The sequence below is a fragment of the Danio aesculapii genome, chromosome 5 (genome assembly GCF_903798145.1).
Source record: "Danio aesculapii chromosome 5, fDanAes4.1, whole genome shotgun sequence".
In the NCBI taxonomy this organism is placed as follows: domain Eukaryota; kingdom Metazoa; phylum Chordata; class Actinopteri; order Cypriniformes; family Danionidae; genus Danio; species Danio aesculapii.
Window position 1 is genome coordinate 38563602 of NC_079439.1, and position 27979 is coordinate 38591580.

Genomic DNA, 27979 nt, shown 5'->3' on the forward strand with positions numbered 1-27979 from the left:
CTCTAGTCACAAGCACTTGTTACATTCCAACCCTGGTCTACATTTCTGGTTACAAAACTGAGCTGTCTTCGTACCTTATTCGTAATTATTTTCTGGCTAATATTTGTTATGATATTATAACTGAATGCATTATCATTATCAGAAATGCACTAGTTTGTAGCACAAACTGTTTAGTACATTTTTTTCCTTCTAGTTATTTACCAGCTAATAAACATCTTACTCCTTCAGCTTACTTCTTTGTAGTAACACAGTGCATACAGCAAGTGTAACTTAAATACAGTAAGTAGCTCATATAGCATGCAAGTCAATAGCTTGTGACGCACAAGTAAATAGGCGTTTCATGCCCTGCACAGTGACTTCAACGCCTAATCTCTTTGTCCTTTCCTCTGAATTAAAAAGGACATGACTTGATCACATGGTATTATTTATTGTCTGTAAAAGATCTTTATCATGACTCGACAATGATGCATGCACAGACTCCGTCAGCACTAACAACAAATTTAAAGAGAATTGTTAACAATAAACCTCTAGGCAAAAATGGGTAGGGAAGTGTATATCAAAACAGAACTTGTTTGCATGTGTGTTTTATTGCCTTCACGTGCGTTACCCTAGTTATGCTGTATGACTCAATCTTTTTTGCTTTTAACTTCGCAACACAAGGAATTCTGACCTGCCGCAAAAGTTTGATCTGCTCCATCTCCTCCCTGAGGTGCTCCATCTTCCTTCTCATGGTGAAGCTTGGGTCTGTGGAGCTGAAGTCTTGACGGTTTCCACGGGAGAAGGCTGAGTAAAAAACACACAGTCTTCATTAATCATTTCTTCTGAATCTTTTAATCTACTCATTCAATGTCTGCAGTGTGTTCGTTAAAGGGTTAGCTTCCCTAAAAATGAAAAATATGTAATTATTCATTCATTAATTTTCCTTCAGCTTAGTCTCTGATTATCAGGGGTTGTCACAGCGGAATGAACCAACAACTATTCCAGCATATGTTTTATGCAGCTGGTGCCCTTCTAGCCCCAACCCAGTACTGGAAAACACGCATATACTCTCACATTCACACACACTCATACACTTCGGTCAATTTATTTGATCCAATTCTCTTATACCGCATGTCTTTGCACTGTGGAGGAAACCGAAGTACCTGGAGGAAACCCACGCGAATACGGGGAGAACATGCAAACTCCACACAGAAATGCCAACTGATCCAGCCAGCACTCGAGCCAGCAACCTTCTTGCTGCCACTGTGCTGCCAATTATGTTATCATGTTATTTCTTTTATAATATAGAATTAAAACATTCATTTAAAAAAAATATGTTTATTTCAAATGAATAATCAAAAATCCAAACACATTTAATTGCAGAATGAATCAGCATTTTTGAAGAATCTCTTGAATATATTGTTCAGTGATAAAAATTATAATGACTACTTACCTAATATATCTATTTGAGTAACATTGTAATTGCTGCAATCTTTATTTGCAGTGTCAAGTTGCTTTCAAACAATTCTTTTCTGTTATCAGAAGCAGGTCACAAAATGGATGCACTTTGCCATGGCTCATCCCGTTTTTAAATAGCTGTCTATAGAAAGCAACACGAACAGATGCTAAACGGTGGTGCTGATGTGCGTACCCTCATATAAAACTGTTTACAATTCTGAAAGAGGTGTTGCGATGTGGGACATCCAGTGTGCGACCCCCTTTAGAGATTGGCCTTATATTTAAACTATAAACTTTTAAATTTAATACTTCTTTTAATACTTTGGTTTTAACACAGAAATAACAAACATGTTTAAAAAGACTAAAGACAATGACTGTTCTGTCTGTGCATTAACATGCTTTGATGAAAAAAAATTCTATTGGATAAAATGATCTCTGTTGTACTCTGTTGAATCCTTGATTCTGATACAATGCTGAACATTCTAATGTGTGCAAGTATTTTCAGATAACTGCACAGCTAAAATAAACCACATTACAGTTCCATATCACTACGCCCAATGATTTTAGCTAGTTCACAGCCTACAGCAGCAAAGATTATAGAATACACAAGACATGTCACTCGTTTAGTTTTGAATAAGGGAAAAGTGTCAATATGGTGAACGAAGCCCCACCTACTAGTACAGGAGCCAATCATCAATCGCTATAGAATGACGTGTCTCCTGGGGGAAGCTCGGATCAGACGTGTGCTTTTATGACAGTTTGGTGGTCAACAAACACACTGAATCTCAGTGAACACTTGCTTCACAGACATAAGAAATATATCCAAATAAAGCCAGAAATCTGTACTTTTAAATCAACCAAGCGCACTTGATAACAAAAGTTTTCTGGTTTTGTAATCTGTATGAAATGTATGTGAGGTACAGACCGTCCTGTCAAATGCACATCACATGACAGCAATTAGTCAAACGCCAACTAACTTGTAAACAAGGAGTCGCTGTCATTTCTGGAGGAGATTCACCATCAAGACCAAGGATTACTTCAGAAGACCAGCACGATCATGTGAAGCATTATCTTAATGATGATAATGTGTAGAGCTGAAATGAGGTTGGGCAACCTGAAAGTATGCTGATTTTGTTTGATTCGGATGGTTAGAAAAGAAACATGAGACAGTTGTTTCATTCTATTTTGTGATTCCAAACATGTAATCATACGCTTGGCAAACAGTTTTGGAGAATCTGATGTTTGCCCATTCAGACAGAATGCCCGAGCATACCGCCCAAGAGACATTTCAAAGATGGCCGCCAAGTCAAATGACTTGCATTAAAGGGACTTTGACAGCAGTCAGAAATCAAATCAAATCAAAACAAAAAGGGTTTGGAATATGTGCTTTACAAATTTGTCTTAAAAGTCCTGTGAAGTGCTTTGAAACATGCATTTTTATTCGATGTTTCATGTAATCTCAACCAAAACACAAAGAGAGGGTTGGACATAGCGTAGCTCCTCGCCTTTTTCAAAAACAGCCAATTGTGTTTTGTTTTATCACAGCTCTGTAAACTACGCCGGCTTGGTCAGTTGGCATTTCTGTGTGTAGTTTGCTGTGTTTTTTATCACAGCTCTGCCAGCGCGAGTGGTTTAGCTCAGCGTATTAAATGAAAAGCAAATGAGAAGCGTCTTAAGGGGGCAGATCATGTCAGATACTAGAGAGCATTTGATTGTTATGATATGATGAGAAACTGTTGTGTAAGGTGACGTGAATAAAACCGTTGACCCATTTAGCCGGAGGTGACAAACTACAAGCTTTACATGTTTATATCAGTTTTATATTTTCTAAATGTGAATTCTGTCACTGTTTTAGAGCACACTAGCTTACAGATATCCTAAAAACAAATAATACTGATACTAACATCTAAACAAACTTTATTTTAATTTCATAGAACCTTTAAAATGTCTTGAAATACAACATCTGAAAATGTGGTAACCATAGTATAAGCGGATTAACTGACTTCAGTCTCTGATTTATTAGAAAATAATGTACACCTAAGGTATAATGCTATCATTATCTTCTATTAATTCATCAACATGTCATCAATTATTACTTATCAACCGACTTATCCTATGTCTGCTAGAAATCTGTACTTTTAAATCAACCAAGTGCACTTATCCTTTGTTTCTCAAACTGTGGTAGGTATTATTGTTCAAGCCAGACAGTTCTTTAATGAACAAAATTGCTAGACACTTTTCAGATGCCTGTGTACATACATTTCTACATGATATTAGATCTAATTTCAGGACAAACATAGAAATAATGATGTTTAATTCTCTTGTGGTGATACTTTTATGCTGTATTATATGGACAAGAAACATCAACACATTTAAATGGTGATTTAATGATTGTTAACACAATGGCTCTTTCACAGCAGCTATCAGTGCATCTTAGCGACATTAACATATTTTAAATACACATCTGCTTAAATGCTAAAAGGAAGCATTTGTGGTAGATAACATTGCAAAATAAGTGGTTTGGAATTGTACTCTGCTGAACTGTCATTGTATTTCTGTGAGATAGGAAGTATGGACCTTCCTTGTGCTTTCCAGTGAAGTTAAGGTCTCCCTTGGCTGACCTTCGAGATCAGCACTTGTATGGGCCTTCCTTTTGCTTTCCAATGAAATGCTACGCCATAAAAAAAAAACTATCAAGAAATTCCACCTCTTTTTAGAAAACCTTGTTATCGCTGAAGTAAAAGACCACAGTTCAAGACACCATCTTTCATTAGAAATGCTAATCTTCACCAACAATTTAAGGCAATGGAGCAGGTATTTGTGAGATGAAATCAGTACATGAAAAAACTACTGTTAATGTGATAAAGACCTTAAAAGCTGCACTGTAAAAAGCAGTTAGTTGACTTTACTTTAAAAAGTGAGTAAACCTATTACTTTTAAAGCAATTAGTAGACTTTAATTAAAAAACTGAGTAAACTTAATGCTTTAAATTTGTTAAGTACACAAACTATGTTCAGAATTATTAAAAATAAGTCAACTCAATAGTTCCAAGCTATAATAACCATTGTGCACTGTTTAAATGTACTACCCTTTTGTTATGTTCGGGATGAAAACATCCACTAAATTTACCTGCTGTAAAAATGGATCAGATTAATAGTTTTTCTAATATTTTGCATAAATCTGTTAATGAACCTCAGTCTTGATCAAAACTGCTAAATTGTTTAGAAAATGACAGGATTTTAACTCTTTAATGGCTAAGTTCACAAATCATGTCACTGATTCTGTAAAAAAACACACAAAATGACGTATTTTCGTAAGACATAAGTTGTAGACAGGATTTTTCACATGGACATGTAAACGATTAGCAACAACATTGGCTTTGATTTTAATTTTTTCTCCATAATTTACTGTTGGTGGCTGTTTTTGCCCCATTAACTTCCATTATAACCACATTTGATGGTGCATAAATACAGCTGAGCTGAGATGTATATTTATATTTTACCAGACACATCAAGGTGAGTAAAGGTCACTCTTACACTCTCACACACTCACAGACACACATACACACACTTTAAATAGCTGTTATACTCCATATAAAACCAGAAACTAAGCTTTTTTTTAGCACAGGCCAATCTAAAGAGTTAATGGTGCAAACTGATGATCAACAGTAAAAATTACGAATTTGACCTCTTCCCAACAAGGATAACAACCAACAATCAAAATTGCACAATTATATGGTGTCATGGTTTTGTAATCAATTAAATGTGGTTATAATGGAAGTCAATGGGGCAAAAACAGCCACCAACATCAACTTAGTGGAAAAAAAAAAAATCAAAAACATGGCATCAACGGCAATTTTGGTTCACATGTACAAGACTGTGATAAAAGGTTTACAAAAATCCAGTTCACAATTACTTTTTATATTAAAAATACGTCACTTTGTGTGTTTTTTCACCAAATCAGTGACACCATTTATGAATTTGGCTTTTAAAGAGTTAAAATCGTGTAATTTTCCAAACAATCTAGTAGTTTTGATCAGGACTTAGGTTGATTAGCAGATTTATGCAAAACAAAATTATCTGATGGATTTTTACAGCAGTTTAATTCAGTGGTTGTTTTCATCCCTAACATAACAAAAAAGTAGTAAATTAGCCCAGAGTGTATCGTAGAGTTCTTCAAAAATGTCAACGCATTTTCTCAAAATATGTCACCAAATATCATTCTGCTAGCTGAAACACAGAAAAAGTTATGGCCAAATTAAGTCTCAAAATCCCTCCAGAGTGAATGAAAACATCCCCAACAGTACATAAGGTTTTACTAGCTTTACTCATGTTAAGTAATTAATTGCTTTTTACAGTTCATAATGATAATTTTAGTTATGACTTTTGTGTGTTTTAAGTGTGTAATGACTTTGGAAAATACATGGCTCTCAAGCAGCAGAAACAGTTTTAAATGGGCATATAAATATAATGTTTAGCACTCAATTAGACTCAAAAGCTACCAAACCTTGCAGTATTGGCATCTACTATAGGTTAAGAAGATTACCTGATCTGGGTTTCAGACCGAAGACAGTGAGAGTTGTGGAGAAATCATTAGACCGCATTCCCTCCTGTAACAACAAACATTTGTCAAGTTGGAATGAATTCAGTCTTTTCTGACTGAGATGGTCTGTTTTACACAGATGTTTCCTTTCTTGGTAAAATGTGTTAGTATATTGTAGTTCTACAGAAGACATGGCTATAAAAAAATCAGGGTTCACTTCCATGAATTTCCTGAACAAATTAGATTAGTCTTGCACACAGCAGATTTATAATTGATGATTTTCTATTATCAAAAAATGATCATAACTACAAAAATGTATCATATATTGTTTACAGACATTTCTGTGTTGGCAATTTTTTATAAAGAATTCAATCTTTTTTTAAAGGGTTGGTAATGTAAGTGTTTAAAAAATATGAAAATTCATAAACTTTATATGTTTGTTGTGCAATCATGTCAAAATGAAGAAAAGTCGTGCACATAAACTGACCTCACAATCGATGTCGTTGCCACTGGAGTTTCTTCTGGCACTTTGGCACTTGTACTGAAAAGAGAAACATAGGAAGGCGGAGGATCAGATCTGTGATTTTCCAATATAGAATTATTCAATCATTCATTTTTCTTTGGCTTAATCCCTTTATTTATCAGGGGTCGTCACAGCAGAATGAACCGCCAACTTATCCAGCATATGTTTTACACAGTGGTTGCCCTTCCAGCTGCAACCCAGCACTGGTCTGGACTGGACTGGCATATTTTTTGGGGAAACCGGAGCACCCGGAGGAAACCCACACCAACTTGGGAAGAACATGCAAACTACAAACAGAAATGCCAACTGACCAAGCTGGCAGGCTCGAACCAGTGACCTTCTTGCTGTGAGGCATCAGTGTTAACCACGGAGCCACCGTGCCGAAATACTGTCACATAAATGGTTTTATTCATACTTGAATGTCCTGATAATTCTAGAAATTTTAAAAATCCCTTTACAGAAAGTCTTTGCTATAGACTAATGAATCCAGGTTGTGCTTCATCTGAATAAAATGTACTGGCTGATAAAATCTGAAGAGAGTTAACACATGACTGCAACAGTAAATATTTTATCTGTACTCTTTCACAATCTTGTGTATTTTCTTAATCATATTGCATGTTTAAAATTTACATCTACACATTTAAAAAATGATGTGCTTTTATGGGGAAAAAAGTTAATTATATGACATTCTTATCACTCCATGCTTATGGTTTTTGTCTGGGTAAAAAACAATGTGCAGATTTTAGTTCTTAACAACATTAGTGTATTCACATTATAAATGATTGAAATACGGTAGTTTACCGTAAATTATTTTAAATTTGTTTTACGTTTTATTATACTATATTGTTAATGGTAAAATTCAGGCAATCACAGTTGCCATATTTTTACTGTAAATTTTTACTAATTTTCTTTTTGCAAGGCAGGGCAAGTTTATTTATATAGCACATTTCATACACAATGTTAATTTAAAGTGCTTTACATAAACTGGAATATAAGAAATGAGTATAAAAAATAAAACCAACAAAGAATAAAAATTTTAAATGATTATAAACAGGTTAAAATGGGTTAAAATGGGTTTTAAAGCAATGGAAAAAAGAAAGACATAATAGTGCGAACTGTTGGACTTAGCATAGTGCTCACTGAGTAAAGGCACAGCTAAACAGATGTGTTTTCAGTCTTGATTTGAATGTGCCTAATGTTGGAGCACATCTGATCATTTTTGGAAGCTTATTCCAGCAGCAGGGGGCAAGGTTTTATTCTTGTATATGGTCAAGCTTTGGCGATCTTGATGATTTTGATTTTAAGTACACAGGGAAGCTGACTAAATGCCACTATGTGATTGGCTAAGACTTGTTTGTTGCATGTTTTCCAAAGGTGAGTAATAGATCTCCCCCATACTAAGAAAATCGTTGACAGCAAGACTTGAAAAGGGTGTGTAAGACAAAGGAGACATGCAAAGCATGAAGTGCTGGTAGTCCTCCATGCTTGAAATCCACTTTTATAGATAACCAAATATATCATTCACATTATCGTGAATACCTTTGACTATGATATGCTCGTTGTTTAAAATCTGATCTCATAACAGCCATATTCCGCACATTTATTCAACCTTTAACATCAGAAATGACCTATATAGACTGGTCTGAGATAAAGGGCCCAGAAAATTCCTCAATCCTCCCTTAACGGGCTGATGCACATTGCACAGACAAATGGCACATGTTGAGGGAAATTCACATAATCGATTCCAGCCAGACTACCTGAAACACCAAACACACACACACACACACACACATGCATGTGCTGAAATAAAGATGACTTTGGGGGTGGGGGTGGTGGGCCGTGGGGGCTGGTGAAGAATAGAACAGCAAAAACCTCTAAACGCTGTGTGAATTTGTCTTTTAAAATTAGCATTTTTATCAGGCGTCTGTGTGTATGTTCAGTAATATCACTTTTATGGCAAAGAATAAGTCCTTTTTATGGTTTTAAAATGAAATAACAACATAAACAAAGGAGGCTCTGAAAAATTTCCATTTTTGATGGAAATTTCAGACGGCTCTTAGAGATTTTTGCATCTGAACTCTTCAATTCATTCATTCATTCCTTTCCAGTTTCATTACTGTGGTTTGATTAATCTCAGATGAAAATGTGATAGGTTGGTTTAAATGCTAATTAGTCAGTCTCTTCCTGTATAAGTGGGAAATTCTTGGACAGAATAAGTCGTAGACCAGTATGTAAGGTCATGTAAAATAAGAGTGTGGGCCAGAATGTTTGAACTCAGTCAAAAGTTAGGTCCCCCCAATGGCTCATTCAGAATGGGCTATTTATGTTCATCCTTTAAGTCTACATGTACCTTAAAGGGACGTAAAAAAATAAAATAAATAAACACACAATCACTATTTACTCGCCCTTAAGCTGTTCCTAAGTTTTTTATTCTGCTGAAGACAAAATATGATATTTTGAAGAAAGCTGAAAAATGTAACCGTGGACTTCCATAATAGCAAAAACAAATACTATGGAAGACATGGAAGTGTCCTGTTTCCTTCAGTATAACTTCTCTTTTGTTTAACAGAAGAAAAACTCAAACAGGTTTGAAACAAGTGAGGGGTGAGCAAATGAGGAAAGAATTTTCTATCCCAGAACACTTCTCACCACTGTATACCTAACCAGCAGTGCTTCAAGTGGTTTCTACTTTTCACACTTATTTTCCAGATTTATCTTTTATTTGAAAAGCTGAAAACCTCTCTGATTCACTTACTGCCTCAGTCCTTGTTTAACTACTTACAAACATCATCCAACCATCAGAGCTCATGAAACCATCATGTTTGTGTCCTTTCTTAAGAGATCAATGAAAGTGAGGGATTTCATTTAATTTAGAGAACACAGTCAAATGTTGAAAGCTTTGATGAAATTAAAGCTTAATAGATTCCTTAACAATTGATTCTTATTACAAATTTGAGAAGAAAGTTGGGTAACACTTTATAATAACTACACACTATGAATCATTTATTAAGCATTAGCATCTAGTGAATTCATTATTTGTTAAGCATTAACTCTACATTAATAAACGTTAGTAAGCAGTTTATAACTGCAGCTACAAATGCTGTATACTTGACTTACAAACATATTTATAATGTGCTTAATACTTGTATTTTCATACTTTGTTAATGATTTATTTTTCATTACTAAATTAAGTATTGCATTATTTACAAACCAGTTACTTAAGAGTAGTTGAGGGTTTTTAGGATCATTCAGAATGAGTTAGTAAATGATTAATAAACTATTGAAATCAACGTTTATATGTCTTACTATTCAGGCATATACTAATAGTTAACTAATATGTTAATAAATGCTTTATTAACTCAACTTCATTCAGTTTTGTGAGCTAATCTAAAGTGAGGACTGTTTATGCTTTATAAATCCCTTATAAATGAAAATTAAAGGCTCAGAATCAACTGAACAATAATCTTTGCAATCTTTTCTAAAAAAATAAGATGACTGTGCAGTTTAAACATTGCTGAATAACAGGAGTCAAAATAAAACATATTAAAACTGGATAAAACAACAACAGTATAATAATTTTACATATAATAAGATGCAATGTTTAAACTCTACAGTTATTTTATTTTAGATAAGGTTGCAAAGATTTATTTTTCATTTGAAGTCCAGTTTTATTTGTGTATCTTTAAATATAAAGGAATGAATAATCTCAATTTTCCTGTTTAGAGTTTAACTGAGCCTTTATTTGTCATTTATAAGGGATTTATAAAGCATAAATAGTCCTCACTTTAGATTAGCTCACAAAACTAGATGAAGTTGAGTTAATAAAGCATTTATTAACATATTAGTTAACTATTAGTATATGCCTGAATAGTAAGACATATAAACGTTGATTTCAATAGTTTATTAATCATTTCCTAACTCATTCTGAATGATCCTAAAAACCCTCAACTACTCTTAAGTAACTGGTTTGTAAATAATGCTATACTTAATTTAGTCATGAAAAATAAATCATTAACAAAGTATGAAAATACAAGTATTAAGCACATTATAAATATGTTTGTAAGTCAAGAATACAGCATTTGTAGCTGCAGTTATAAACTGCTTACTAACGTTTATTAATATAGAGTTAATGCTTAACAGATAATGAATTCACTAGATGTTAATGCTTAATAAATAATTCATAGTGTGTAGTTATTATAAAGTGTTACCGAAAGTTGGCTTATTTTTGTACATTTCCAAATGCAATTTATAAGACACCCAATCTCACAATATTGGCTAAATCACTATTCGTATGGACAATTTTGATTTACAATTCATATCACCATGCGTCTGTTAGTTGGGTTGGTTATTTTATGCACTGAACTTATTCAGATGGCACTTTTTTTATTACATGGCTGTGACTGTGTTTTCTAGTATTGGTTTAGAATTTTTCAAATATTTAAGTTTACATAAAAACATGTTTCATGAAATAAGTCACAGATAACTCCCTAACAGAAAGAATTTAATTTACTGCACTTCTTTGGCCCCTTTACACTGTCAGGTCTTGATGCCCAATTCCGATTTGTTGCCTATATCTGATTTTTTTTGCCTGTGCGTTTACACGTTCTTTTAATTGTGACCCATATCCGATTAATGTGTTTACACTTGCTATACATTTACGATGCCACGCATGCGTAAAGGCGAGTTCTAGCACCTGCGCCACACTGGCTACGATTAAAGAAATTGTCTTGCTTTTAGCTCTGCGAAATATGCAAAGTTCACCCAACTTTAAAATGATTTTGAGGTGAAGGCAGAGGAGGAGGCGGCCGTCATCGCAGTTTGCGCCTATGGTTTATATATGGTGTCCTCCACCATTTAGAGGAATTTGTGGGTACTAGAGAGATCTCAGGTTTGCTGGGAGCAAATTGTGGTCACTGACAACTTTCCTCCTCCATGTTTCCTCTGTTGGTCGGTTGGTATCTCTACACACACTCCTGCTTCTACGTCATTAAACTGCGGAGAAGCACCACATTGTCACAAGTTAAATGACGTACAAAATGGAATGCCTCAATAAATCCGATCTGCCTGTTTACATGATAGTCACACTGTCACATATCCGATTTATATCTGATTTATTTACACATATTAAGAAGGCCTGAAACCGATCTCTGAATATCCAAATGCATGCGTCATAGAACAGATCCAATCTGTGTCACATATGAGCAAAAAATCTTAATTGGGTCACTTTTAACTGGCAGTGTAAACGGGGCCTTAGTGACAGAGATCAAGTGGTGCAAAGTCATTCATCCAAGTGGTTCTGTCATGCACCCTTGTATTTGCCAATAATTAGACCATCTCTGTTTAGCATGTTGTATTTTCGAAACCAAACATATATAAGCAATCCAGTCTCACTGTCACAATCACCAGCGATCCAGGCTTGTAGATCGTTGGGAATCATTCACTTTCACTCGGACTGCAATCCCATCACCATATGGACTGCTCATGGACTGATTACATGGACCTTAAATACAGCACAGACGCACACTTCAGTGCTGAGTCTTGTTTTACTGTACTGTGACATTACAACACATTTTCCCTTGCCTTGTCTAGCCGTGTTTTTGATCCTTGCTTTTTTTCTTTGTTTATGTAATTTTCCATCGACCTCTCGTCTGTTTATTGATCTCGACTTTGGATTATCTGTATATACGTGTTTTCACCTGTTTTGACCGTTGCCTGTTTGATCAATCTGTCTAATACACTGCACATGGAACCTCAACTCCATTGTCTAGTCACATTACACTCACCTTGTTGGCAAACATGAATTTTGTGCAAATCTACAGCTGCGAAATAAACAAAACAAGGGGGAAATTATCAGTTTGGCACAGCTTGCACTGTACATATCAGAATGATGGTATGCAGAACTGTTTTATGCACAGCAAAATCTGGAAATTCATTTTACACTAAATGAACGTGATCTCACTCAAAATCTCAGGTGGGCTGCCGGGGCTTAAGCTCTGGATGTTTGCTTGTAAAGCCCCAACTGTTTTTGTAAGCTTGTCTTTCTCACAGGGCTTTACAATCAGAAAAATATACAGGATATGCAGGCTGCCCCAAATACCTAGCTTATAGCATTGTATTAATGTCTTTCATTGCATCAAAGGTAACAACAAACAATGTGTTTTGTAGCATAGAGCTTTGTAGCTCAGTCAGCAGTCGTTAAAAATTGTCACTGCACCAAAATGGCAACTAATAATCATAATCCATCAACTGTAGACAAAATGTATATAAAAGACTGTAAAATACTATAATAGGAGTTTCCATGAGACTGCAGAACTGATGACTTTGTGGTGGTGGTTGGATGCTGTACTGTATGTATATCTGAAGGAAATTTACTTAAGACATGTTTATTTTTGTCTGTCTCTTCGTATAATCCCATAAAAAGCAGTGTTTATAAGATCAGGGCTGCTTTTTTTTTTTTAAGATCTCTGCTGCTTCAAAAGCACCACTTTAGGTGCCTGTGTTTTGTTCTAGAGTCATATTTCTTTTTCTATTTTTGTAGTCATGTCCATGGTGTTTTGCATGCATTTTACTGGAACTCAGCCCTAACTGTGCTCAGACGTTCAGCTCGTTTTCCTTTGTAGCACCTTTGCATATTCAGATTGGTGTTTGGCATTGGCTTTTGTTCTATTTTTGCTCTTTTGTTCTAAACACAACCTTTATTTAGGGTATTATTTTATTTATTTATTACTTTATTCAGGACCTTTATTCACTAGAATCCATTTTGCCAATGATTTTATTTTATTTTTTTCAAATATCCCAGTTGGAGAAGATTTTCACTTGCTCTATCAAAAATGATTATAACTGAACACATTTAATAATACAATAATTATAATTTGATAATAATAAATATAGGGCAAGTCAGTAACCTCCAGCCGAAAATAAATGGAGAACTTTTAAAGAAATGTTACTGTAAGGAAAGTAATTAAAGAGCCCCAATTATGGGTTTTTGAAAATGACCTTCCATGTAGTGTGTAACACAGCTCTAATTCAAGTGAGATATCCAGCTAAGGCTTAAATCTGAAAGTGCACCGTGTTTAAAACTATTGATTCATCCATAAAAGAGTCAACTCAGAATGGTTTAAATGAATTGTCGGGGTAACAAATCTTTAGCTGTGTCGGCGTGAAGTGAAAATTGAAACCCCCACCCACAAACACTGTATAAAGAAAAAGAAGAAGACAAACACTGTAGGAGATCCTGGTTGAATCAACTCGCGAAGACACTGTGCACTGAAGTGTGAGTGAAAGTTAGTGTTATTTTCCCTACCCAAAGATGAGGCTGTGAAGAGTCAGTGGTTGAAGTTTTTTTTTGCAAAAATACCTCAGCATACCTCAGACTTGTGCTGTGTTCCTGTCATTTTTCTGACGAGTGCTTCAGCAATCTCCATGCTTACAATGGGGAATTCATTGACTGTTTGTTAAAGGAAGAATCAGAAAAAACTACTGATGTATGGGACTTTGTCAGAGTTTGACAGGAACTTTATCAGAACACCGTTCATGGAACAGTTTCTTCCTCCATTTCACAAGAGTAAGTGTGATTAAAATGGTTGCCTCCTTGTTTTCTCTATCTTGCAAAATGTGTATTTAATTGTGTTTTGTTACTTGTAATCGCTCCACGTGGCTTGTAGTGCATCTCGTTAACTCTGTATATTTATATATCGCATCTAAACTCACGTTGAAAATGTGACGCGTGCCACTTTTCTTTCAGATTTAATTGCGTTAGTGAGCTCGCGATCCTTTGCCCTTTGTCGATGATATGGCCATCATCAGCTGTTCCTACACATGTGCAGCAGTCAAGTTCCAAAATAGTTTAGCTTTTGCTGCTGTGTGGATTAAAACTGAATGTGTGTCATGGTTAAGAATAGAGCAATATGCTGGTGTTAAACTGCATAGCTTTAAATGCGCTCCTGCATTGGGCTCACACATAAGCCGTGGTCGACATTTCTCTTTGTCTCGCGCTGAACGCAGTCGAACAATCGCAACAGACTGGGTCATCGGACCAATCAGTGCAGATTAACATCATGCTAAGGAGGGGTTTGGGAACAAATGAATCGCTGAACAAATCATATCAGAGTTATTGGCATAATCAGATAAAAATAAATGCATATTATGAGACAATGAAAGTGTTTTTTGACCTTGCATGCATATCAGCCTGTTGTTGGAGACCCCAAAACCAAAATATGACCTTTTTAAATGCATAATAGGGGCTCATTAAAACATTATAGATACTATAAATAGAGTTAAAAATGGTATTTTTAAATAAAAAGTTTTATTTAGATTGGGATTGTATGGGTGTTAATGGCCAGATTGAGTAGCTATATATGAACAGAGGAAAATGAAGACCTGTTAAAAAGATTTAACACAATATTTCAGTAGATTTAAGACTTTTTAAGGTCTAAAATTTAGCTTTTGAGATTTAAGACATTTTAAGACTTTTTAAGACCCTACAGACACCCTGTTTATTTGTTTACAGTATATGAGGTTTGTATTCATGGCTTCATGCTTTTTCCTAATTGTGATAGCTCATATAGATTCAGATTCCTCAATTGGCTTTTAAAGCAAGTTAAGGCATCCTACTGCTAGATAATTATAATTTTTTAGTATTATTATTATTTTATTATTATTCAGCCTGTTTGTTGTTATTTAAAGGAAAGCGAAAAACAATGTTTTTATTGAGCACAGCTATAGTTCAGATAATCAGCTGACTATCTGCTCTAATTGTTCTTCTCATCATGCTTCTATTAGACCAGGCACATATTGTATACATGGGGCATACAGGTGAGCTAAGTACGTTCAAATTGCCTGCAACCCGTGTTCAAACATTCTGGCTGTCATTTCTCTTTTCAAACTACCAAGCCCTCGAGTCCTACTATTACCGACTTCATGGCAGATGTACAGATGTTCTACACAGCAAGCTACAGCTATCTATCATCAAGACATTATAATACACCTTAATTTAATCCTCATCTCCGCTATTTTCCTAGCTTATGGTTCCAAGGGTTTAAAGTAGAACTATTATATGTGCTAATAACCATGAAGAAAACCCCCCATTAAGAAACCTCCAAATATAAATATAAAATTGTCAATAAATGCGTTCCAACTTGCCAAAGTGGTCCAGTCTGAACTCATTATCATTCAAGTAGCGTATTTTAGGTCTAAAAATAGTATAACCACAATAGGCCCTATCATACACCGGCACTTTTTGACCACACTTCGTTATTATTGTTCATTTATTCGTTTGCTGGAAATTAGAACTGAATTTAGAAATAGTTTTGAATCAAATCTTTGCGCTTAACAAACAAAATTAATTATATATAGGCTAATAGATGTCTGTGCATACAACACCTCTCCTTATCCACGAGAGTGAAAGTGAAAGTAAATAATGAGGAGGCTCATCTCTCATTCTCGCGCTGCAGATGCTGTGTTTACCTGTTTTATTGTTAGTGAAGCGCTCAGTTTTTCCACTAACAAAGTCCGCCATGTAAATAGCAAACGCGTTAGCAAAATAGCAAAAATTACTTTTACTGTCTTTTACAGTACCATCTTGGTGAACCTTTACCAATGCGCAATAGAGAGCATTCTGACCATCTGCGTCTGGTATGGAAGCTGAGCTCTTTTGCTGAGCGTAAGGCACTGCAGCGGATGGTGAAAACTACCCAATGCATCACAGGGACTACACTGCCAGCCATTGAGGACATCCAGAAGAAACACTGTCTGTGCTGAAAACGCAGTATTCTTAAGGACTCCTCTCACCCTGCTCACAGACTGTTTTCTATCCGCTTCAGGTTCCCCCAGAGAAAAACCAGCAGACTTATGCCTAGTTCAGACTGTATGATTTTCAAAGTTGTCGTGTCACAGGTGTTTTCAAACTGAATGACTATGTGGGGTAGCATTTCGTCGCTGCTTTGTTTATACTGTATGATGAATCGACGACAGGGGATTTCACACCACATGATTTTAGAATAGGAAGAATCGCCTACGTCTCTTAAAATCAAACACACATGAGAAATGACATGGAAACAATGCAAGGTCACGAAGTATATCTTTTGTTATTACTTACATAATGAGCCTTTAGTGGGGTGAAAAATTTACTCCTGGCGTTTGAAGGTAACTAGCAATATATCCTCATCTCTTTTCTTTTTTGACCCTGTTGTGATATTGCTCAGGTGTTCTTGCCAAATTTGCCCCCATTTCTTGGGTCCAAACAGACTGAAAATAAGCCCTTTTAACTTCTTCCCCAACCTCCCGCTGGCCTGCAAATACCCATACTAGTGAAGGCTGCTCGCTCATATAGGTAATCACCAATGTTATTTTCAGTCAGAACTCATTTCACACAGCATGATTTGAATCGCCGACAGCTTGAGATATTTAGCATGCCAAATATCTCATGGGTGTCAGCGACTCATCTGTGATTTTCTCAGATTGTGTCTTTGATTAACACTGATGTTCACACAGTGTGATTGTTACTCACGTTAACAAGCACCGATTTGCCTGTGATTTCAGGTATTTGTCTGCGATTTCTCAAAACCTATCGGCAAGTCAAAAACGGGGCTAAACTCATGCAGTCTGAACTCGGAATAAGGTCCAGCTTTTTCCCCAAAGCTGTCTCCCTTTTGAACTCTGCCACCCACTGACTCTTTTGTCTCCCCTCATACACCCCCACACTCTCCTCTTAACTTACACTTACTGTACACCCCCCGTAAACACTGAATTATTTATTATTTAGTATTTGCACAATTGGCTGTTCATTCCGCTCTGGCGACCCCTGATTAATAAAAGGACTAAGCCGAAAAGAAAATGAAAGAATGAATGAATGAACTTGCACAATAAAATTGCACATATTCATCTTGAATTGTACATACCCACTGCACATATACATTTGTAATTATGTTCATATCTATCTGAATATTTCTGATTATTAATAGAAAACTGCACATATATTCATCTATTATTAATCTCTGTTCATAGCTAACACAACCTGCTTATAATGTTCATAGTACATCCATCTGTAAATATTACCTATAGTTTTTCTATAATTGCACTTTATAGTTTATACCTACAGTATATCCTGTGCTTGCTGCTATTGCACACCAGGTTAGACCTAAACTGGATTTTGTTACCTTGTACTTGTACATCAGATTAGATTAGATTGGATTCAACTTTATTGTCATTACACGTGTACAAGTACAAGGCAACGAAATGCAGTTTAGGTCTAACCAGCAGTGCAATAGCAGCAAGTGCAGGAAACAGGTATAAGTTATAAAGTGCAGTTATAGAAAAACTATGCTAATATTTACAGATGGATGTACTATGAACATTATATACAGGCTGTATTAGCTATGAACAGAGATTTACAATAAATGAATATATGTACAGGTAGCTATTAGTAATCAGAAGTGTGCAGATAGATAAACATAATTACAAATGTATATGTACAGTGGGTGTGTACAGTTTAAATAAGTGAATCAGTGCAATGTAGTGCAATGAATATGTGCAAATTTTAAATGTGCAAGTGTTAAACAGTGCAGTGATTGTGAGGAGTGTAAGTTAGAGGAGTGTGGGGGATGTATTGGGGGGGCAAAAGAGTCAGTGAGGGGCAGAGTTCAAAAGGGAGACAGCTCTGGGGAAAAAGCTGTTCCTCAGTCTTCTTTTTTTTGTCCGGGGGAGCCTGAAGTGGCTGGCAGTGTAGTCCCTGTGATGCGTTGGGCAGTTTTCACCACCCGCTGCAGTGCCTTACGCTCAGCAACAGAGCAGCTTCCATACCAGACTGTGACGCAGTTGGTCAGGATGCTTTCTATTGTGCAGCGGTAGAAGTTCACCAAGACAGCTGATGAAAGCTGGTTCTTCTTAAGTTGCCTTAAGAAAAATAGGCGCTGGTGAGCCTTCTTGACCAGGCTGGAGGTGTTGGTGGTCCAGGAAACGTCCTTTGAGATGCGAGTCCCCAGGAACTTGAAGGATGAGACAGGCTCAACGGCCATCCCATTAATGTGGATGGGATCATGTGAGCCTGTTCGTCCCTTCCTGAAGTCCACAATGAGCTCCTTGGTGTTGTTGGTGTTAAGGAGCAGATTATTGTCGGTGCACCAAGTGGCCAGATGCTGTATCTCCTCCCTGTAGGCAGTCTCATCATTGTTGCTGATTAGACCAATCACATGTGTAAGATGTGTAATGACAATAAAGTTTAATCTGATCTAATCTAATCTAAAAAACTGGAGGAATTTACAATATACCTGGCAACCTCCTAAATTCATAATTTAAAAAATGCTTTCTATAATATAATTGTTATTACTGAGTGATTTATGATAATGCAGTCTTACTTTAAAGTATAGTATACGTTAATAAATCAAACAACAGCCCTATTCGCATCCAGACTGGGCCCAGCCCCAAGCATCCACTAACCCTAAAACCAGCTTGCCTGTGCATATCTTCTTTCATTTTGGTCGAATCACAAAGCTGAAATGATTGCCTGATTCAAGAAATATAACCTATTGTAAAGCCATCCGAGCACAGGATGTTTAGTGTTGATTTGGATCACTTGATAGTTCCATGGAAGCTGACCGAATGAAAATGACATTTTTTCTATTGTGTTTTCTCAATGAACAGAGTAAGGAAATCCCCCTTGCAGAGAAGAATGGTTATGGGGAAGTGAGTTTCTGCACTGTACGGTATGTTATGAAACACAAAAAACATAAAGGCTTTAGGTCACCCATTTCAAACCCATAATTTCATACTTTAAATAAATATCAGATTGCGTGCCGTAAATGAATAAAAATGAATAAATGAGTATGTTTACATGGACACCAATACTCCGATTTCAATGGGATTAAAACAATACTCTGATTAAAGTCACTAAGAAATCAAAAATAACTATATGATTTTATGAGCTCACATTGCTAGTTTTGTGGTTAACAATTAATCTGTGCATGTCATTAAGGAAAAAAAATAGTTTGCCCTTCTAATTTTTTATTGAAATCTGTACAAGCACTTCCTGAGTTTTTTTTTTCAGTTAATTTGTCAGATTACGTATATTTTAGCAATTCAGAATCAGAATCAGTTTTATTGCCAAGTGTGCTTCACACACACAAGGAATTTGTTTTGGCTACAGAAGCTTCCAGTGTACATAAAGTGACAAGTGACAACACAAAATACATCTGAAAAAATAAAATAATAATAATAAAAAATGATGAACATTAAACAGATGCGGTTAGTGAAGAAACCTGGATGTTGAGTTGTATGTACAGATTGTTATAAATATACAGGTTATAAGGTGCTGTGTTCAAGTGCGAATGTAGAAAGTATTGCATTGTATATTGATATAAGGTGCTGTGTACAAGTGCGTATGAGAAAGTATTGCACATATTTATTGCACAGTAGGGGAATATTTAACTGTTCATAAGGTAGACAGCCTGAGGAAAGAAACTTTTCCTGTGTCTGGCTGTTTTTGTGCTTGGTGCTCTGAAGCGCCGACCAGACGGTAACAGTTCGAACAGGTAGTGTGCTGGGTGTGAGGCGTCCAGAGTGATTTTGCGAGCCCTTTTACTCACTCTTCCAGAGTGAGTAAAAGGGCTCGCAAAATCACTCTGGACGCCTCACACCCAGCACACTACCTGTTGGTTAACATATTTAACCTCACAGCCCCAACTGTCAGTTTTGGCAACAAACAGAAATGGTGAGGAGGAGATGTCTAGTAGGTTGTAATAACTCTTCCCAAACCTTTTTCCACATCTTTCTGAAAAAAATGCCTTCTTCACAACATCCAATCAGCTCGCAGTAGAAAAAACAAGCCACGCCCACTGTTGTGTCATTTAATATTCTGTTTCTTTAGGAACAGCATCACAATGCCAAAAAAATAACGGTCGCAGCTTCCGGTTCATGGGGACTTTAAAAGTCTACCATGTAAACAGCAATTATTGATTACCATCATAATCCACCTAAACCATGGGTCTCAAACTCAATTCCTGGAGGGCCGCAGTTCAGCACAGTTTTGCTTCAACCCTAATCAAACACAGCTGACACAACTAATCAAGGTGTTCAAGACTCTTTTACACACCTCGATTAGTTGGATCAGCTGCAGCCCTCCAGGAGACCTATGACCTAAACAGAAATGAAATTAAGATATATGTGGTATTCCTGTTTTAAAATCGGCATTTTCCGCATGTCTTAATTCGATTTCTGTTGAGTTCTGTTGCGTTTCCAACCTGGAAAAAAACACTCCTCTTATAGCCCATTCCAACTGAACATATACCTGTAGATGCAGAGCAGCAACAACAGACCATTTGTCTGGTCTTGTCAGAGCACTGTGTTACTCATGTTGACATCTGCTCTCATCTGTTGTTGCTCATGTTTTGCAATTGAAAAATTTCAAGTGGTGTTTGTCGGATTGTGCAAAGTGTGCGAAGTCAACTGGTTGTTGCTTGGGTCTGCAGTGTAAATCAGTTGTTGAATAATTAACGGGTGAAATAATTTCATATTTTATGTTACGGGTACATTTTGTTTTTCTAACAAGGCTGTGACAAAAACATATTCCATGCAATACAACAAAATTTCCACAAATCAGGAGAAGACATCAGGAAGTAATTTGTCTCTCTGCTCTGTTCTCACCCATCCTGAAACCACCCTACTCCTCCTCCAGTCTTAGACAAAAAACCACTCAGAATGCCACGAGTTCACCAGGAATGTCTATACAGTATCTTTTATATAATATATTTATTGTTTATTGCTTTTTCCCTTTAATGTTTGGTATCATTTTAAATGTCTGACCGATAAGATGATCTCAATTTAACAGCAGCTGACTGTTGTCCCTGGTTTATAAATAGACCTAAATTTGCCTTTCTTTATTTACATATACAAGTGATTTCAGCGGGCGGAGCTAAACAGAGGATGATGCAGAAGCAGGTGTTGATCTTCTGTGAAGGCAAACTACTACCAGACTCTTAGTAAAGATTTTATGAAACGTATTATATTGAATTTATGACTACTCATTCTGTTTTGGTAAGTGAAGTTTAATTTTAAACTAATTTCGAGAGGAGCATGTGCTCATGATTGACCCAGCTGGCCCACATTAGCTAATCACGATCCTCCAATCAAAGGATCCCAAGTCACTATATATCCTCAATTCCTATCTACAACTATCTTCTTCTAAAAGAAACCCCCCCTCCTCCCCTTCCCCACCTTTATCCAGAATGGGCAGCACGGTGGCCTTGTGAGTAGCACTGTTGCCTGACAGCAAGAATATCAATGACATTGGGTCCTCGCTGGGCCATCTGGTATTTCTGTGCGGAGTTTGCATGTTCTCCCCGTGTCCGCGAGGGTTTCCCCCAGGTTTCCCGGTTTCCTCCCACCGTCCACATATGCTCTATATTATTAATAAAATAAGCCTAAATCTTTTTTCTAATGTCTTACTCTCAGGAAGTTCACCTTGGCCTCTGCAGCAGGGAAGTTTGAGATCGACCTGAGCTCAAGTTCCCCTCGCCCTGCGAAAGGGGGGAGCCCTGGGCCCGAGGATCCCTTGAGCTCAGGGCTTTCTCCCAGGACAACATGCCAAACAAGCTACAGTATGTATCAATCATGAGCTAAGTGTGAACTCTTGAAATAAAATAATGGCAAAAGTATCTTTGGAAATTCTGTAATCCCTACAGTCTCTGATTTATTTATATTCATTATACATATACACTCACTGGCCACTTTATTAGGTCCAACTGCTTGCTAATGCAAATTTCTAATCAGCCAAATGTCAGACAATAGAAGATTGTAAAACTCTTGCCTGGTGTGATGAGTCTCGATTTCTGTTGCAACATTCGCATGGTAGGGTCAGAATTTGGCGTCAACGACATGAAACCATGGATCCATCCTGCCTTGTATCAACAGTTCAGGCTGGTGGTGGTAGTGTAATGGTGTAGGGGATATTTTCTTGGCACATTTTAAGCCCATTAGTACCAATTGAGCATCGTGTCAATGCCACAGCCTACCTGTGTATTGTTGCTGACCATGTGCATCCCTTTCTAACCACAGTATACGCATATTCTGATGGCTACTTCCAGCAGGATAACATGCCATGTCATAAAGCGTGAATCATCTCAGGCTGGTTTCTTGAACATGACAATGAATTCACTGTACTCAAATGGCCTCCGCAGACACTAGATCTCAATCCAATAGTGCACCTTTGGGATGTGGTGAAACGGGAGATTTGCATCCTGGATGTGCAGCCGACAAATCTGCAGCAACTGTGTGATGCTATCATGTCAACATGGACCAAAATCTCTGAGGAATATTTCCAGTACCTTGTTGAATCTATGCCATGAAGGATTAAGGCAGTTCTGAAAGCAAAAGTAGGTCCAACTCGGTACTAGTACGATGTACCTAATAAATAAGGTGTATATATATATATATATATATATATATATATATATATATATATATATATATATATATATATATATATATATATATATATATATATATATATATATATATATATTATATACATATTTGTTTTTAAACCCCATGTCTTTATTTATTTTTCAATTCGTTTTTGAGTAAGGTGTTTACTGCAGTAGAATCAGTAATAAAACAAAATGATGATTTTATACAAATTATAATATTGTAATTTATTAAGTTAACTATGCAGAAAATCTCATTTAAATCTAATTAAATTATAACTGAATTATAATAAATTAAGTGAACTTCACAGATGCGCAAGTAAGGGACCTACACAAATTAAACCTTAGCCCATGTCTCTGATTTCATTATTGGGCCGATGGTAGTCCTACACTGTGTGTTACGCACAGATGGAATATGTTTTTGAACCCTGAATTTAATAACCCTCATTTTGCCCGAAATATCCTCAACTCCATATTTCCTGTGATTGTGGATTACTCTTTCAGACAGTTCAAATATATCAGATGTCTGTCTGCTATGAATCCCTCTCAAGGTTGTGCCAACACAAGTCAGGTTGAGCCACTGCAAAGGGCAGAAATTGGCCAGCTGTTTTGTAGCTCATCAACACATGTGCTTTGAGTCATTGTTTTTTTTTTCACTATCCCCACTATCAATGTCATGAAAATATTTAGGTCCCGAGGCAGCAAGACAGACCAGAACCTCCTTTACTGCTGACATGAGGCTTTGATGTTGAGATTCTGTCTTTTCACTCCACATATGGTGCTGTTTTAACAACTCTCCATGTTTCATCTGCTTATAGAATGTGTCAAGTATCACTGACACATCAACAGAGAAGTTAACATGCACCAGAGATATCTGTGAACTCTCAGCTGACACAATAAATTGTTTTCACAGTGAATTATAGGGCTCAGAGGAAGAATTTGTTTATAGTGATTTGGATCCATGTTAGAGGACTGCATCGGTTTTGTGTGGGTCAATAGGAATTCATATAGGTTTTTTCCATTATTTTGCCATATTCAAAACTCTATATACAGTTGAAGTTATTAGCCCCCCTGCCTATTTTTTCCCCCAATTTCTGTTTAACAGAGAGAAGATTTTTTCAACACATTTCTAAACATAATAGTTTTAATAATTCATTTCTAATAACTGATTTCTTTTATCTTTGCCATGATGACACTGAATAATATATTTGACTAGATATTTTTCGCTTCTATACAGCTTAAAGTGACATTTAAAGGCTCAACTAGGTTAATTAGGTTAACTAAGCAGGTTAGGGTAATTAGGCAAGTTATTGTATGACGATGGTTTGTTCTGTAGACTATAGAAATAAATTACCTTAAAGGGGCTAACAATTCTGACCTAAAAGTGGTTTTAAAAAAATTAAAAACTGCTTTTATTCTAGCCAAAATAAAGAGAATAAGAAAAAAGAAATAAGACCTTCTCTAGAAGAAAAAATATTATCAGACATACTGTGAAAATTTCCTTGCTCTGTTAAACATCATTTGGAAAATATTTAAAAAAGAAAAAACAATTCAAAGGGGGGCTTATAATTCTGACTTCAACTGTTAGTGTCAGGTCTGCACGCGATCGATGACTGCACTACATCGCTTACGACTTACCTTACCCTTACCACCCTGGGCACGCCCAATCTCATATTATCTCGGAAATTAAGAAGGGATTTTTAGTTTACCTACGATCTTTGCAGTCATCGATCACGGGCAGACGTGACAATAGAAGATTTAAAACAGTATGTATAGTGTGAATAAGATATTTTTCTTCAGATTATCAGATACAATTAGGTCTTGAAATCTCTCTCAAGGGAGAACATCCTTAAGGGGAGAAAATATAACAATTATAGTCAATTGCGTGCCAGTTCATGACCTGATGAGATCTGAGCATGCAGTCATGCAGTAAATCTGCATGCACAATCATCCGGTAACTAAAGCTATTTAAAAAAATAAACAGCTGACATCCTGAATGATGATGAGTATAGATAATACATCTAGGATGATTCAGCTAGGATGTTTGGAGAACATTTGGAGCAATGGACACAATTAGCTCTTAAACTACAGGTAACATGTCAGTGCCAGTGGTGTAGTGGTTAGTGTTTGACACATGCACTCCGGTGCTCACGGCGACCTGAGTTCAATTCCCGCCTCGTGGTACTATGCCAATCTTTCCCCTCTCTCTGCTCCCCATGCTTTCCTGAAAATACTCTACACTTTCCTATCCATTAAAGGTGAAAACCCCGAAAAAATAATTATAAAAAAAACTTCAGGTAACACAGTGAAGCATATCACAAACAATTCACGCTATTGTCCAGCAAATATCCATGTGATATATACAGGGTACCAGTCTAAAGTGGCACAGAATATTAAAATATTTGTATATGTGTTAAATAAATGACTATAAAAGTAACATGTGAGTATACATCATAAAACAAAATTTGACAGCATGGGAATGTGCACGTGCTTGGGTGCTGTACCTTCAGGTAGTCTTTTCTCAGGTATTTGTTTCTTCTCCGATCCTCGTTCTGGTTGAGCACGGGAGGAACCTCTGGCCATCTTGGTTCTGAGTCACTGCTCTCTGATTTCAAACTTCCGTCAAATGAGCAAGAGGAAGAAGGCTGAAGAAGAATCAAAACATTAGAGTGAATCACAGGACTCTCTAACTATAAAAATGTCTGAAAGCAATGAGAAGTGTGTTTCTTGCCAGCTGGCAGAACTTGCTCTTTCGGGTCAGTGCTGCACAACACTGAAAATCCATCAAACATTTGCTCACATTATGTGGTTTGATAACTCAGATGGGGTTTTGTTGGCAAAGATGTCATAAACGATTAAAAGCATGAAATCAAAAGAATGTTGAAAGCCAATGTTGTAAACCAATTAGCAATGTTGTGCATTATATAAAATTTGCATTTCCAGCAAAACGATTTAGTTTAGATATTAGATTCCGTTTAGATATTCTTTTTTTACTTAATTTTTTCATTAAAAATTTGTTTAAATAAGTAAAATAGGTCATCTGCTCATTAAGGCTGTTTTTTTACATATTAAAACAAAAACTTCAATAGTGTAGAAATTATTTTAATATACTGATTGATTACTCAGTGAACAATTCTAATTATTATCAATGCTGAAAACCATTTTGCTGCTTAATATTGTTGTGAAAACTATATTACATATTTTCAGGATTCTTCGATAGAAAGTATAAAAATATTGCATTTGTTTTTAATAGATTTTAAAGAATAATACATTTTTTTTGTTCATTGCTGATCGACTTAAAGGGATGGTTCACCAAAAATGAAAATTTGCATGCCAATTCCTTATGGAATAATTTTTGTGCCAATAAGAATGAACGTAACTTTATAAAACTGAATGTAACTTTCCAAGAAACGATCAAAAATATGCCACTGCAAAAGAAGTAAAACACAATGAAAACAAAAAAATGAACTCAGTCGCACGAATTTAACATGCTCTTCAAATATGCTTCATTCTTTGTTAATGATTTTCAAAGAATCGTTTTCATGAATCATGGATTTTGAATGCGTTGCCACAGTTTTCGCTTACGCTTTGTAAATTTTCGTTTGCTGTTTTGGCACAAACTTCTCGTGGGGGCGGGCTTAACAGCGATCTACACTGATTGGCTAATGAGCTTTTGATGGACAGTTGCTCTCTGACCTGGAAGCACAGACGGTGACGAAGATGATGGCACCGCTCCGTGTCTCTCCCGGGAGGTCATCTTTAGAAACTAAGAGACGACCCTAGGTAAAATACTAACATTAATACTTAACATAAAGCACGACGTATTGCACACCGCAACAACTTTCCGATATGCGCGCCACTGACGTCACCGTCTGTGCTTCCAGGTCAGAGAGCAACTGTCCATCAAAAGCTCATTAGCCAATCAGTGTAGATCGCTGTTAAGCCCGCCCCCACGAGAAGTTTGTGCCAAAACAGCAAACGAAAATTTACGAAGCGTAAGCGAAAACTGTGGCAACGCATTCAAAATCCATGATTAGCGAAAACGATTCTTTGAAAATCATTAACAAAGAATGAAGCATATTTGAAGAGCATGCTAAATTTGTGCGACTGAGTTCATTTTTTTGTTTTCATTGTGTTTTTCTTCTTTTGCAGTGGCATATTTTTGATCGTTTCTTGGAAAGTTACGTTCAGTTTTATAAAGTTACGTTCATTCTTATTGGCACAAAAATTATTTCATAATTCCTCACCTAGGCTCCTGCCTTAAAATCTTTATGAGTTTCTTTCTTGTGTTGGAAAACTAAATTTATTTATTTTTTTAATTGCAACTGGTGTCGATTGACATCTATAGTAGAAAAATAAAATACTGGGGAAATCAATGGCCAACTGAATAAACAAACTTCAACATGTTTTGAACAAGTAAGTAAGTAAGTAATGTGTATTAATATAGTGCATTTATTGTGTATGGGCACACACCCAAAGCACTTCACAATCATGGGCAGGGGTCTCTCTACACCACCACTAGTGTGCAGCACTTGGATGGTGCGACGGCAGCCACAGGACAACAGCACCAGTGCGCTCACCACACACCAGCTATAGGTGGAGTGGAGTGGAGAGATTATTGGGAGGCCATGAACAATATGGGCCAATGGAGGGAATTTGGCCAGGACACCAGGGTTACACCCCTACTCTTTTACGAGAAGTGCCATGAGATTTTTAAGGACCACAGAGAGTCAGGACCTTGGTTTAACGTCTCATCCGAAAGACGACGCCCACTGACAGCATAGCATCCCCATCACTTTTACTAGGGCATTAGGACTCACACAGACCACAGGTTGAGCGCCCCTGCTGGCCTCACTAACACCATTTACAACAGCAACCTAGCTTTCCTATGTGGTCTCCCATCCAGGTACTAACCAGGCTCAGTCCTGCTTTCACTGAGTAACCGATCTTGGGCTGCAGGGTGATATGGCACAAGTGAGGTGCAAATGATCAGTGAATCTTCACTTTTGAGTGAAACCTCCCTTGAATAGAAAATGTCAATATTAATGAAAATCATACTAAA

General features: G+C 36.5%; 1 protein-coding gene across 1 annotated transcript in view; it reads right to left on the reverse strand.

Moving 5' to 3' along the window:
• The window catches only part of lrch2 (leucine-rich repeats and calponin homology (CH) domain containing 2), a 138104-nt gene that overhangs the window by 19193 nt on the left and 90932 nt on the right, over positions 1-27979 (reverse strand). Inside the window, exons 16-19 of the mRNA XM_056458145.1 lie at positions 25422-25562; positions 6467-6520; positions 5983-6046; positions 671-783 (exon numbers count right to left, since the gene is read on the reverse strand). Coding sequence (XP_056314120.1) covers positions 671-783; positions 5983-6046; positions 6467-6520; positions 25422-25562 — 372 coding nt within the window. The remainder of the gene's footprint in view (positions 1-670; positions 784-5982; positions 6047-6466; positions 6521-25421; positions 25563-27979) is intronic.